This window comes from Apium graveolens, chromosome 9 (genome assembly GCF_009905375.1).
Source record: "Apium graveolens cultivar Ventura chromosome 9, ASM990537v1, whole genome shotgun sequence".
In the NCBI taxonomy this organism is placed as follows: domain Eukaryota; kingdom Viridiplantae; phylum Streptophyta; class Magnoliopsida; order Apiales; family Apiaceae; genus Apium; species Apium graveolens.
In genome coordinates this window covers 102,220,460-102,234,129 of record NC_133655.1, presented here as the reverse complement: position 1 = coordinate 102,234,129, position 13,670 = coordinate 102,220,460, and the positions used below count along the sequence as shown (strand labels likewise).

General features: G+C 30.3%; 2 protein-coding genes across 2 annotated transcripts; both read left to right on the top strand.

Moving 5' to 3' along the window:
- The first annotated feature begins 674 nt into the window (after window positions 1–674).
- Window positions 675–5,502, top strand: LOC141687375 (gibberellin 2-beta-dioxygenase 8-like). Its single transcript, XM_074492623.1, has 3 exons — window positions 675–1,219; window positions 2,407–2,731; window positions 5,164–5,502. The coding sequence occupies exons 1-3, from the start codon at window positions 795–797 to the stop codon at window positions 5,392–5,394; spliced, it is 981 nt and encodes a 326-aa protein (XP_074348724.1). The 5' UTR covers window positions 675–794; the 3' UTR covers window positions 5,395–5,502.
- Window positions 5,503–12,419: 6,917 nt separating this feature from the next.
- LOC141687446 (protein NDR1-like) lies at window positions 12,420–13,349 on the top strand. The gene has a single exon (XM_074492725.1). It carries the CDS (start codon window positions 12,676–12,678, stop codon window positions 13,294–13,296), a length of 621 nt encoding a protein of 206 aa, XP_074348826.1. The 5' UTR covers window positions 12,420–12,675; the 3' UTR covers window positions 13,297–13,349.
- Window positions 13,350–13,670: the final 321 nt, after the last annotated feature.

Here is a 13,670-nt window from a genome sequence, read left to right as displayed (position 1 = left end):
CAAACAATGAAAAAGATAAAATAAATTATACTAACATATATGTTATATTTAGTTTATTAATGTCAAATATTAGAATACAATAATAATTTAATATATATAAAAAGTATAATTTTTTGAAAAATACATTATTCATAAAAAACATAAAATTTATTTAGGAAATAAAATCATCTTATTAAAAATTAGCTAAATAAAGAATAAAAATTTCAAAAAACAAATTATATAAAATAATAATAATCCGGTATAAAGCTAGTTTTCTTAAAAGTAAACTCACCGCCTAATACTCTTCCCAGAGTATTATTATTCGATATCTAATTTGTCAACCATACATCCAATAACATTCAGAATATATGGCGGTCATACGGTGACTATAGAATCTACTCATCAATTTCAAAGAACTTCAAAGTACATTTGTATCGGTTATCAATTTATAAGCTAATTACCCTGTATGTAATCAAATGTAGTCGATTTATTTTCAAAAAAAACAAGGCAGTGGGGCCTATAATTTGACATCCTATCTAGCTATCTATCTATATTCGTAAATCAGTCTATCTCATCTTTTTTTTTAAAAAAAATTCAGTCTCCGTGTAGTTGGCTACCAATTATGTTGGTAACTTCCGCCTATATAAGACCTGACAAGGACAGAAAGACCCTTCACTCCTTCAGAAATGTTTTCCTTCACTTTTCCATCCTTATATTACACAAGTTGTTTTAAAACCCTGGTTTAGATACTATCCACCTACTTGCAGACCAAGAGCCTTTAATTTTCCACATTCAAATTTCCCCCAACACTAAAGATGGTATCAGTCCCTCCGCTTGAATCCATCTGCAACAAATTTCTGCAAGTAAATGACACAAATAAGCTACCTGCAGAAGAGTCTTCGAACACCAGTTTTTGCAAAGATTGTGAACTGCCCTTAATTGATGTCGTCCATTTATACCATAAGGACGACTGCAGAAATGTTGAATGTAAAAGAAGGATTGCCGATGCTGCAAAAGTGTGGGGATTTTTTCAAATTATCAATCATGGAATCCCTAGGGATGTTTTGATAAGAATGCAAAGTGAACAAAGGAAACTTTTTGAGAAACCATTTGAAGAAAAGATAATTTCGAGCTCATCTGGCAGTTGCTATCGTTGGGGAAATCCAACTGCCATGTCTCTGCAAGAGTTTTCTTGGTCAGAAGCTTTCCATTTGCCTCTTTGCCATGTCCCCTCTTTAAGGTATATAATTTGTAGTCTGTTATAAAATTTCTTGCTTACTTTGTCCATTAATTAATGAGTTAATTGCATTTTGTAACTCCTACCTTTCATTGAATAACAAAACTATATACTTATTTTCAAAAATACAGTTTGCAACCCCTAACTTTAGACATCAAATACAATATGCATCCCTTTAACCATTTTGTTAAAAATATTTATATTGTGGAGGGTAAAATTGAAATTCAGAAAAATATTTAAATAATAAATTTTTTTTTTAAATTAAACTAAAATTTATAATTTCAAATTATAAAAATAATATTAATGTCAATTATTTTATTACTCAGTATAATTTTTAAAATTTTAAAATATAGATATATTTAGAAACTTTATGATTATATATATAAACATATATTTTGCTTAATAGATATATTTTAAATATTTAGCATTATGATTAATTTAGAGTAATACTAATAGAAAATAGTTATAATTTTTTTCATGTAAAAAATGCATTAAAATAAATATTTTAATTAATTTGAAATTTTAGTTATTAATATTAATATCTCAATTTCAATTTTATAACCGCATGTTGTAATTGATATTGAAATTTAAGGATTGCAAACTGTATTTTGCAAAGTAGGTATACTGTTTTGAATTTTAAATTAAAGGTGTGGGGTTGCAAAGTACAGTTTCCTTATAGAGAAAAATACGCGGCATGCTAACTAAACAACCTAATAACGTGCAGTCGTGTAGAACTGCGGATTAACTAGTTGTTGTTCAACAAAAGCATGTTGGAACTTAGATAAACTTGAGATGAAAAATATGGGTGAAATTTCATATATTCTAGGAATCCGGATTGCAAGGGATTGAAAAGCTAGAACATTGATGAATTTGAATCTAGAAATGTGTAAACCATAGTAGTTGATCATTTTGTGGCACAGAATTGCAAATAGACCCCAACCATGGGAAAATGATAATGTGTGCACAAGTACTCGATCGGAAATGTGATTGGCAAATCCAATTATTCTGGTAGACATATATCAAAAGAAATCTTATAATCAAGCTATTGAGATTTTGAAGAGGATAATATGATTTGTGAAGAGTGCCTTATACCATTGACTGGTATATCATCATGCAAACCAACTAGAGCACTTGTTTAAGATTGGTATTCACACAATATATAAAACATCTGCCTTGTATTTCATTTTCAGCTCCAGTGGACTCAATGAGTTTACGGAACAAGTGAGTAATATTGCACAAAGAATATCAGAAATATTAGCAGAAAGCCTTGGCTGCAAGTCCACTTTATTCGCAGAAATATGCTCCCAAAATTCAAGTTATGTTCGGTTGAATAGATATCCGCCATGCCCAAATTTCCCGAAAGCATACGGATTAATACCCCACACGGACAGTGATTTTTTAACTGTGCTGTACCAAGATCAGCTAGGAGGGCTTCAATTGCTCAAGGACGGAGAGTGGATCAATGTCAACCCTAATCAAGATGTTTTGATTATCAACGTCGGAGATTTGTTTGAGGTATTCACTACATGCAGGTTTGCAACACATATATTTATACTTGTTAGACAACTTTGGCAACAGTCCCTTAAAATTTATAGTTGCTAATAAGAACAAGATTATAATTAAGAACATAAAATAAATGTAAAATAATTGATTGTTCATCATGACAATGGTGTGCACAGAAGAAAACAAAGCATGAATACTCAAAAGAATATACTGAAGAAAAGTATTAAGGGTGTTCACTTAATGAAGCGGGAAAGGAATGTAACGAAAAAAATTGCAAACAAATTAATTATATAAAGAAAGAGACTATATTTGAGAGTACAAGCCAATGAAAATGAGTAAATAAAAATTTATGAAAAATGACTAGAAAGGAGAATGAATTATTTCATTCAAAATACATGGGTTAAAAATTTAGTTATATAAAATTGTTTGAAAATGAATGAATAGAAAAATAAAAATTATAAACATTTCATCTAATTTTCTCAAAAAATAGTACAAATTTCATTTTATTGTCCCCCATCTCATTCAATCCAAGTGAATGCAACTAAATAAGTCTAAGGTTAAAATATCACTACCATATATAATAATCCCTCCATCCCATTTTAATTATCACATTTGATTTTGACGCGGTCAAATTGATTAAAATTTGATCGATGTTTATCATAATTTTATAATTGAACAAAATAAAAAAATTATATCATCGGAAATTAGATTTAATCTATTTTATTATAATATTTTTAAATTTAAAAATAATATAAGAATAATGTTTAATATTTGATCACAAATTGGTCAATTTCACTTTATAACAAAAAATGTGACAAGTAAAATGAAGGGATCGGGAATAGTATATATATAACATTACTTTTCTTTGAAATGAAAGGATCAGTATGCACTTCAGTAAACTTTCTGAGGATGATAAAATAAAAATGGGACTGTTGGCTTGGCCCTCTTATAAAAAAAAAAAATCTTTTTAGGTACCTTTTCTCATCAAAAACTGTAAATAATTAATTTTGTTAATAACTTATTTTTATTTAAATTAAAGTCATTTTCAGCTGTCCAAAAATTTAGAAAATTATTTAGGGTAATAACGAAATTGAGGTTATACTAATTATTCTTTTTTTGAAAAAATTAACAATTAATATACATTAGAGAAATTCAGATTATTCTAATTATTCTTTTTGGAGAAATTAACAATTAATATACACCTTTTTTTAATCTTCTAACTTTTTTTTGTAAAAAAAGCTGTTTGAAACCGAAGGTAACCAATATATAACTTCTATTACTTTCTATAGATAATTAAAAAAATTATTGTATTCGTGATTGATTTAAGTTGCATACGAGATTATATTATCTTGTATTGAGTTGCGGAATCGTATTTTAGTAAAAAAAATAAAATTTGAAAAATTGTATTGTTAGAGCAAATCCAACAGCCTCTTAACTCAATTATCAAATATAATATAAAAAAATTCTCCAGAGTTAGAGCATGTCATGTCACTTAAATACGGTTTATCTTGTTCACGTGCCTTGAAGGCTATTGCGTGAGTTCGTAGGATTTACGCAGTGCGCACCCCAGGGTAGCGCTTGCGGGCTACGATAAAAAAATATAAAAAATTAGTTTTTAGTTAATTAAGACATAAATAAGGATGTTTGTCTGCAACAATATTACTTATACTTATTCCTTATTTAATATTTTATTATTAAAAGTCAATCACAACAATTAAAATTTTATTAGAAAAAGTCCAACAGTATGCTAGTAACTTCATTGTAAAGGATTATAAAATATTAACTCTTAGCAAGTTAAGACATGATTTTATATTTCAACTCCAACAATAATCAATAAACAATAAACTCATCCCTTATTATTATTATTATTATTATTATAAACTTGAAAAGATATGGACAAAAAGCATAAGAAAGAGAGACAAAAAAGTGTAAAAAAGAGTGAGGAATAAATTTTTTATTAATAAAAGTGATATAAGGGAGGGCTAGTAGTTTTTTAAAAATAAAGATACGAATGTGATATCTTAGTGATTTAAGAAAAGTACTAAGTATAAATTTGTGCCAAATTCCTTATAATTCGACCGCTTATATAAGAAAGCATTTGAATTTGCAAGAGAAAGAGATAGTCATCCCCTAATATATTATAAATTCATAGTTAGAAGATTCTTAAAAAGTGAGGCAAATACTTAAAAATAAGAAAGGATATCACGCTCTTAATTTTTGAAGGATGTATTAAGAAATTTTTGGAGCACAAATTTTGTTCAAAATTCTTATAATCCGCATCGAGAGGCACATAAAGTAGTTTGTTGGACTTATTCCTAGAAGTAAAAAAGTTACTGCTTCAAACCTTTATTTTTGTTGGGGCAAATTTTAACTAAAATATTTCATTACGATTTTGACTATCATATTTCGAACTTATAAATAGTATCCAAATATGATAATCATAGGCATGGAGCAATGGTTTTTACAAAAGCATCAAACACAGAGTGGTGACCAATCCTGTAGCGGAGAGGCAGTCAATAGCATACTTTTTATGCCCTACACACGAGACGGTGATACAAAGTTATTGTTCTCCTTCTTTGTATAGAAAATTTAGTTTTGGTGAGTACAGAAAACAAATTCAAGAGGATGTCAAGTCTACAGGAACCAAGATTGGACTTCCAAAGTTCCTCAAATGAAGAACAAAATTAAACAATAACAATACTGCTAAACTGCGCGCGCACATATGTATATATATATATATATATATATAAAATTCTCTGTTTACCTCTTTTGTAAATGTTTGGTAGGGGAATGTGCTCAAATTTGGGCCCTGAAATGCATTTTAATTAAGAAGCCCACTGACAAGTGTCCATAAAAAAACTAGAGGACCAATATGTATGATGCAAATTGGTTCTTCTGCTGGATGAACATTAGTTTTACAAAATCTAACCTGCATTTATGCTAAATGGCTAATTTGTATCCTTCCATTTGCATTAAAAATAATAATGCCAGATGTATCAAATTTTGTAGTAAAACTTAGTCTAGGATGATGTAATATTAGTGGCTTGATAATTTAAATATTTTTTATTGATTGAATTTAAGTGAATGCAATGTCCACTATCATTAATTTAATTTCTACATCAGTTTACATATATTGCATTTGGAAATCATTTTAGCATTTAGATATTAATCTGGTACTTTTAAAATTATTAAAAAAAATACAATCTTGCCCAGTATTGTCGCTATTAACGCGGTAGGAGAAGCTGCATAGAAAATTCTTCCAGTTTTACACGGCTAATCAAACAAATGTATCTTCTTTTAGTGTGATATAACATATATACAAAGACAGAGAAATGATCATGAAAGTTGACTAAGATTATACTTTCTCCGTACTTTTAAATTCTTTAAATTTTACTTTTTAGAATGTTTCATTCATTTTTTTTATATTTCAAAATTTACCAAAAATAGTCAATGTGTCTCACCATATTCCCATTTTTCCTTCCCTTTCACACTACTTTTAATCCACTATCTTCCTTTTATACATTGAAAATCAATAAGTCTCACCACTTTAGCCACTTTTCTTTCTCTTTTTCACTAATTTATACATATTTCTTTAAGTTTGTGCCCAATCTTTTTGATAAAAAATCAAAAGGACGGAGGGAGTATTTATTACCAATACAAATGCTTGGTGCAATTCTACATAGAATTTACCCATTATTTGCAAAATTAACCTCACTTATATTTTATTTTGACTTAAAGTAGGGCCCAAGACTTTCCTAGACTTTTAGCCTAAAATTTGGACGGAGACAATTTTTTATTCCAGCTGTATTATGATCTATTTTTTTCATATGTCAATATTATATTATTTCAATTACTTATATATTAATATTTTAATATTTGGACGCTAATTCACATAATTATTAATTTTATTGGACCCAAAATGAATCAATATCATATTAATATGAAACTTAATAAATTTATTATATTAGAAAAACTTTACATTTAAACAAAAAAATCATTATTAAATTCAATTAACTAAAAGAAAAATATTAAATATTAAAAATTATTATAAGAATACTTAATAAATATATAATAACATTAATTCAACAAACTAACAAATATATAAAACATAAAAGATTAATATTTTATTAACAAAAAAATTTAGGCCGGTAAAATGGTGTTAGCCTCAAGTTATACATGCATTATTCACTTGCCTAAATTTAGATCGGATAATATGTGACAGCCTCAAATCCGGGGTCAGGATTGGGTGTCACTAAACCACTTTGAAAGATATAAACCTGTACATTAAGATAAATATACAGATGACCCTTCAATTTCGAATCAGTTATAGGTTATGATATGAAATAAGAATCTGAACATCTAAACTTTTATAACAACTCAAACTTCATTACCTTTTACCAACTCCCTCATCTTATCTACTCTGAGATATCCAACTGCCTGAAGCTGGGATCTCTCCGTTGCGCTGCCTAGTGTGAGATGTCTATAATTATCCTCAAGTGATACTGAAAGGTTGCGAAAACAACAAAGTAAGAATGAGCCAACAATGCCCAGCAAGTACTATAATTTGGTTTTCAGGTATCCATATAAAAAAGAAATCATTGAAAATAATTTTAAATAATTTTATAAACATCTTTGTTCATTTAATTAGTTGAGTGAATAAAACATCGGTCGTTATTGGCCTTCAATCATATATCATATTTCTCTGAAAAATAACAGCAAAAAATTCATAGATTCATCTCTTGAATCAATTATTTGTTCGGTTTTGCAATCAGGAAACTTTCAAAGAATAAATATCGTTAATGGCGATCAACAATGTCAGGTCCAAAAGGTACATACAGACAGGTGTGAATGTATGTTCTACGTTTTTATCAAATTAATGTAGCGGAATATCAAAACCAAAAATGAAATAAACAAACACAGATGATTCTGGGTAACTATGATTTTATTCAAAGTATAAATATCCGGAGATTTTGCTTACAACTCAAAATACAAAGATTCGAAGCAACAAGTATATAATGAACCAAATGCAATAACTATCAATCTAGGGTTGTATTTACCACTCAAAAAATTTAAAACTCTTATCAAATGATATTAAATAAAATCAAAAAAGTTTTAAATAATGAGTGTTACAAGTTTATAGGCTTTAAATTGTGTGAATCAAATTGGACATGACCTCTCCTTGTCAAATCAAGTTTTTTAGAAATCTGAATATAATTTGTAAGAGCTTCGTTATATTCAATGTTAGAGAGATGCATAACCAATCTGCATCTATTTGTTTATATAGGCTGATAGGCTGGAGAGAGAAGGAAGGACTACGTGGCACTCTTAGAACCAAGCATTTGAATTATACAGCTTGCATTTTAATGTTACTTGCGTTTCCTGAAGCTTCACAATCCTTTTCTTGCGACTTGAAGATGTAGAATAGCACTTGCACATTTATTTCCTCTTTATTGGCGACTAGGTGAAGAAATAAGCTAAGTTTCCTTGGATTCTTTGTATGACTGGCGACTACAAGGGTGCATGACATTTTTGTACTTAGTTTTTTTATGGATGCCCTAAGTTGCGACCATATTTTCTACTAGAACATGTAGCTGGCGACCAAGAGTAAGAGGGAGAATTGATTTTTCTTAGAAATTCCCTAACTTATGACTTTGCTCCCAAGATAAGCTTACATGCGACTTCATGTAGTTAGAAGGATGATTACATGTGACCATGATCTCCAAGGGAGCTTACTTGCGACCTATATGCCTTGATAAATTATGGAAAAGATTCTATGTGGGTCCTAGATCACATGGGTGGAGATTTCTCTCTCTTCTTCCTTTCTAACCAGTGACCACCTCTTCTATGGTACCTAGGGAAAACATTTTGCCTTAGAAAAAAAATCAAACAACGCCTCCTTAAACCTAACTGGCGACCAAGAAGTGCAAATATGCACTTCTGAATTGATTTTTGCTCCTGTTTATTCCATCAGCCTCGTACCAAGTCAAGACCAGTTCCTATACTAATATATTGAACTGTAGTTCCAGGATATTTCTTCTGATGTTCAATAGACTGATCACGGTGAATCCTACTACAAGGTATTGATCACTTTGACTTAGTTTCTGTGAAACACTGCTATTCCAAAGATGTACGGTCTTGAAGGCTTCTCTCTTGAGTCTTCGTCTGAACCATAAAACTAGTATTCCCAGATACGAATCCTCACTTGACAATCTTCCTAATGAGAATACTCAGTTTCTTTTCACGAATCACTAACACCTATTGCAATGGTCTGGTTCACAGATGACTAGTTCCGCTCTCAGGCCTTCGTATTATATATTCTCAAAACATTGTCAAGTCTTCTATCAGATATAAACAACTTCACTAAGAATCCTTGAGGTCTTCACATTGATCTTAATAACTGTTTCGAATGACTCCAACCTTATTCTTTCGATACTTACACATATTAATGAATTTCATATGGATCACTGTTAACGTCTTCTTCAATGTAACTACCAAAATCATTGTGTATATGCCCAATAAACAATCTGTACTGATTCTAGTGGAATATAGATTATTTCAAAGTCCTTTATTATATGTTGAGTTAACCAAACCAGTATTATTGAGTTATACATACAACTCCAATCTTGCTCAACAAATAATAAATTAGACTGGACACTAGAACCAACATATGTACTATACTTCGCTGATCAGTCGGAATACAGTACAGATCCATACCCATCCGCATCGACCCGTCATCATATCGGGTACTCGGGCACACTTTAGCCTAATAAATCATAGGGTTCAATCCATCCCTGGCCCTTTTCGTAACCATATATTCCGTAGAGTATTTGATGAAAAATTATTTTGGTTAAAACATCGTAATTCATGGTTTGCAAATAACCCAGAGCAATAGGTATTTGCTAAAGAGATCAATAAATAATAATGAAAGAACAAGAATAAAGAATACTTGCATAATTAAGATACATTGCAGCGAAATATAAAATATTTAACTATTATGAATTTAGAATACGGGAGAAATACGTGCCTCGGTTGATCAACTATTTGATCTTTAACCATCTGTTACATGACTCAACTCTGGTCTATCAGTATCTTCATTGACAAACTATCTGACCTTTACTCGTCAGTCACCATGATATGCTCATAGTGTCCACTCGTTACTGCTATCTCATGTGAACATACTTTAATCGGATGCTCTTAATCTGGATTTGAACGCCTTGAACTATGCGTATCTATCATAAAAGATACTATTTTAACCAACCGACAATATATAATTGTCAAACTCATTCATATATCATTATCGTCTACCCGCCCGATGACAATAGATAAGGATCATATTTAATTATAAAAATTTAAGAGACACGTGGACACATAGTTCACATAGCACGTAAACATATAAGGCACGTAGCACGTCACTAATTTCGTCAAAAGATGTCACTCAGTGTGTTTAAAACTAAAATCAGGTTAATATACGACCTTTCGAAACATATCTAACTCAGAAGTGTTTGTAAAATAATCGACCTTTTCGTTACAAAAGAATTTAGGTCTTGAAAGTACTTTTATTGAAAATAGAATAATTTTATGAGTTTAGACGTATTTGTTTCATTTAAAACGGATAACCGATCTAATTGTTATCGAATTATTACAAATAATTTAATTAATAAATTATTTTTCAAATTTAATAATCAATAGAAAGTCAATTAATCAAAATAATTCACTAATTAACATTTTAATCAAATAATAATTTAAACAAAAAATAAATACTTTCTCATAAGAAAATATTTTGAAATAACGGCTTTGTAAAACGGATTTTCCCCGAAATCACAACTTCTCAAAATCAATCCCAAATACCATCATCCAACTATACCACAATAAAATAAATAAATTTCAAACACACCCTAATTTAGATCTATGCATATAAACTCGCTGAAATAAAGAATATGACCACCGAAGCTCAAAATCCGACCAACAACGACTATTTCAATGACTTATAAAAATTCTGAAATTAATATATATACATCAACATGCTATGATTTTACTAAGTACAAAATCAGAATCTCGAAATTCTTATCCCAACATTAATTCTGATCACCTCAAGAGGTATTCTGATGTCCGGAAAATATTTTCGGAAAAATCTGAAACTAATACACATAGATACACCGTGTTGAATTGCCTTGTAGATTAACCTGCATCATCAAACTACCTTTGTATAGCCCGAGCCTAGAAAATTTTCTTCTCGAAAGCTTGCAATATCTATGTCTAAGCGTAGATATCGAAGAGTTGGTCATTTTGTATATAGATATTGAGATTTGGATAAAAGGTCTGTATGATATGAATTTTTGAATATTTTTGATATATAAATATGTACAGAAGAGGAGAGAGTGAGAGATGCTGACGGCGGTGGAAATAAAAGTGGGGGGAGGTGTTAACGTATGCATATATGTAATATATATATATATATAATATAATATAATTATTCCCTATGAACTCAAATTTGATTTAGCTAGACCAAAATAATATAATTAATGGGGAATAAATTTTAAATTATTATTTTCGAATAAATATAAAAATGTGAAAATCTGAAATATTTGAAAGTCTGCCCGCAAGGGTAACTATCCTCTTGGTCACACGTTCGAATCCCACGGGAGGAGAATTTATGATTATGCCTCCTGAGTCAGAGACTGTCGCTTAAATCCGGTTTACCTTTGTTCACGTGTTTTGCATGCTATTATGTGAGCCCGTGAGGTTTACCTAGTGCGCACCCAAATGGTAGCGGCTGCAGGTTCTCTACGATAAAAAATATATATATTTGAAAGTCCCACGATTTTATAAAAATACAAATATGATTTTTGTGAGTTTTGGAGTACTGGTAGGAGCCCGTTAAGATCATTTTCCACGAAACGAAACATTTTTTAAATTAACTAGATATTCTGAAAATCAATATGATAAACCCCATATTACGCAAAATAATGTCAAACACTATACCCGCAATATTATGTATTAAAATTTAATCTCGGTAACATAATATTACATATAAATGCATTTATCGTAAAATAAAATAGCCGAAAAATATCTGAAGTCGTACTGAACATATAAAACACATGACGGGTCAAATTTATGACCAAACATAATTCATAATTCATTATGTAATAAAATACATAATATTTTATTTAATACAATACAATATAGTCTTAATTTTCTGGGTCTTACATAATAGGTTAGTGTTGGACCCATTAAATTGAGGCAAATATGCTATTCTTGAGAACGCAGGGATGACCATATATATTTTCCGCTTGAGGTTAAAAAATTAATAGTAGTTCTATTAACAAATTAAATACTCCATTCGTTCCTAAAAACGTTTTCTATTTATGTGCACACGTTTGCCAATGCACACTTTTGATTGTTAATATCTTTAAATTCGTATTAGTATTAAATATAAAAATTTCACTGTATTAAAGTACTGATAAATACGAATCAAACAAGATCACTCATTATTATGTTTGATATTATAGATTAGATGTAAATTAGTAGTCAATCAGTTACCGTGAACAGTACCGAAAGTCAAATTAGGAAACGTTTAACGGGACGGAGGGAGTATGAAGGATATATTTTGTATGAATACTGTTTATCTTGATGCCTTTTTTAATTCCCAAGAATAATCAGGAGAAAGGGGGGAGATACTGCTTTTCTAAAAAAGAACAAATGATCTCACTCTTACGACACTAAAATTAATATACATTATCACGGCAAATCTACAGAGAAACAGATTAAAACACTAGCCAAGTCAACCATCAGTCTTCTCCAAACAATTCCAAAGCCATTCATCAACTCTTTCCATCCCCTTTGTTTAACATTTCCTCTTTCATCGAACTTTCCATGAAATATTAATAAATTAAAATCTTCAAGTCTTGTTTAGCATCAACAGCTTAACATTTTCAGCGTTGTACTCAAAACCACCCATGTCGGACGGAGCAAATCGGAGTTGCTGCAACTTCTGTTGTACATTCATCTTCACTTCAGGCCTCACCGCTCTCTTCTTATGGTTAAGTCTACGTGCCTCCAACCCTACATGTTCTATCCAACGCTTTGACGTTCCTGCCCTCAACAAAACTGCTAATTCTACTTCAAACCACACTATCTACTTTGATCTCAAACTAGATAACCAAAACAAAGACAAGGGTATTTACTACGATACCCTCAACCTCACTTTCTCTTACGGTGTCAACAAGAGTCAACCTATTGGTAATTTCACTGTTCACAGTTTTTATCAGGGCCATCGTAAAAGTACTCATAGGAAAACTCTTGTTGATTTATATAACGTGAGTTTCGAAGCGGTTTCGGTTTCAAAATTTCGGGTTGATTTGGAAACTGCGGTGAGGTTCAAGATTATGGGGTTTAAGACTAAGAGACATAAGATAGTGGTGTGGGCTCAAGTAGATGTAAATGAAAGTGGTCAGAAAGCCAACAAGAAGGGAATTAAGTTAAAGTCCGGCGCACCGGAGTTTCAACGTTATCGTGAGCGTGGACTATTGTTTTTAGTTGTTTTTAGTACCACTTTAGTCTTGTTGTCTATTTTTTAAACTTTTTTGTTGTGTTTTTTTTTGGAACAATTATGTATTCTTTTTTAGCTGGAGTCCTACATTTTGTGCTTATTGTTATAAATTTATATGCTAGTAACTCGAGAGAAGAAATATGATATGTATTGTATGTGTATTTGCTAATGATGGAGCAAAGCAGTTGAAGTGTTTTCTATTTTAATGAACCAAATGAGCTGGTCTAATGTTTAATTTATAGTACAAAATTAAGTAGCCGTTTAAGTGTAAAATGATAAAATGGTTCACGGTTGCATTAACTTTCTCCATGTGTTAATCTATTTGCTATCTAAATTCAATCATCTTTATTAGTGTTATTCTAGAGCTATTTGAAAATCATATACATGTTCATATTATAACAC